The following is a 1,460-nucleotide window of genomic DNA, read 5'->3' as shown; positions in this document are numbered from 1 at the left end:
GGTTCACGAATAAAATTTTTTTAACAACTCTAATCATGTAGTCATAAGACAATAAATGTTTGAGCAAAATTAAAAAAATTATAATTTATATTAAAAGAGCATTTGAATCTAATTTAATAAGTTGTGCCGTAACTTTGAAGAGAGAAAAATCTCATTAAAACGCATTTAAATTTCAGCACTTAATTTTAAAAAAAATTACATAATTATCACACATTTGATGAGTAGTATTTTCAGTCAAAATGTGTCGAACACGATGAACACATCTTAATTCGTGTTTGATTTATTAATTTATCGAAACAAATTAACTAGCCGAAATTCTTAAAGAGTCAACACTAAGGGTCTGTTTGGCGCAGCTGTTGATTATTAATAATCTGCTGATAAGCAGATTATTCTGATAATCTGATAATCTGCAGATTATCAGAATAATCTGTCTTGTTGTTTGGGGCAGCTTATTCAAGATGGCTTATTGATGATTAAATGACATTCATGCCCCTTTGTAATAGAACTGTTTGGGGCAGCTTATTCAGAATAGCTTACTGATAGTACTGGATCATATGCAGAAACATGAAATCATCACAGATCATAAGTAGAAGATGTCATACATTACTCACACCCTCATGAGTACCAAGATAACTAAAAAAAGTACAAATACGAGTACAACTAGAATCAGAAATATTAAAATGTTTAATTTCAGACTCTGGCTACGTCTGTCCTCATCTGCTCTGTCAAAGTCAGAAAACACCGGATTCCCATGACTGCTGGCCGTGTCATATGAGGGACTGTCAGCCCACCGGAAGAACCCACAACGAGCTGAAACACCCTTGGCACAACCGTAGAACTGCCTCCCAAAGCTACGAGACTGACGCGATGTGAGCAACGGAGCCGGTAGACCACAATAACACAAAATACCTCTGTCTGTACTTGATATCCTAGCAGTCATGTTTGTATAACTGTGAAAAAAAAATATTAGTACTTATCCAAATAAAAGTAAATTTAACATTAATGTAGGAACAGAGAAAAGACTTGCTGGATTAGCTATCATATATAGCATCTGCTATAGACTCCCTCAGAGCAGCCATCTCAACTGCACCCTCACCATCCTGAGTTTCATATTCAATCGAGTCCATCTCATTATCAGCTAGAGATCCTGAAGGTTCTAGAGTATCAATAATTTCATCATCATCACTGATATTGAAGTCCGTATCTGAATGAGAGGGGTGACGTCGGATGAAGTTGTGAAGTGCCATGGTGGCCAACACAATATACACTTGTTTAGGAAAAGAATAGGATGGCATATCACGTAGAATTACCCATTTCTTCTTCCACACCCCGAAAGTTCTTTCAATAACCCCCCGTAAAGCGGAGTGTCGCTTGTTAAACATTTCTTTTTTGCCACGAATATTGCCACTTGCTCGCTCGAAATCAGGAATATGGTATCTTGTGTCTGGATATGGCTTTAG

At 36.6% G+C, this 1,460-nt stretch overlaps 1 protein-coding gene across 1 annotated transcript; it reads right to left on the bottom strand.

The window, feature by feature from the left end:
• Positions 1 to 1,031: 1,031 nt before the first annotated feature.
• On the bottom strand, positions 1,032 to 1,382 carry LOC110038284. The gene has a single exon (XM_020743076.1). The coding sequence runs from the start codon at positions 1,380 to 1,382 to the stop codon at positions 1,032 to 1,034; it is 351 nt and encodes a 116-aa protein (XP_020598735.1).
• Between the last annotated feature and the right edge of the window lie 78 nt (positions 1,383 to 1,460).

The sequence above is a fragment of the Phalaenopsis equestris genome, unplaced genomic scaffold (genome assembly GCF_001263595.1).
Source record: "Phalaenopsis equestris unplaced genomic scaffold, ASM126359v1 Scaffold000002, whole genome shotgun sequence".
Lineage (NCBI taxonomy): Eukaryota > Viridiplantae > Streptophyta > Magnoliopsida > Asparagales > Orchidaceae > Phalaenopsis > Phalaenopsis equestris.
This window is presented reverse-complemented; position numbering and strand designations above follow the sequence as displayed.

What these genes read in the sequence shown, in the direction of transcription:
- LOC110038284 (XM_020743076.1), bottom strand. Translation starts at nt 1,382, where the DNA reads ATGTTTAACAAGCGACACTCCGCTTTACGGGGGGTTATTGAAAGAACT.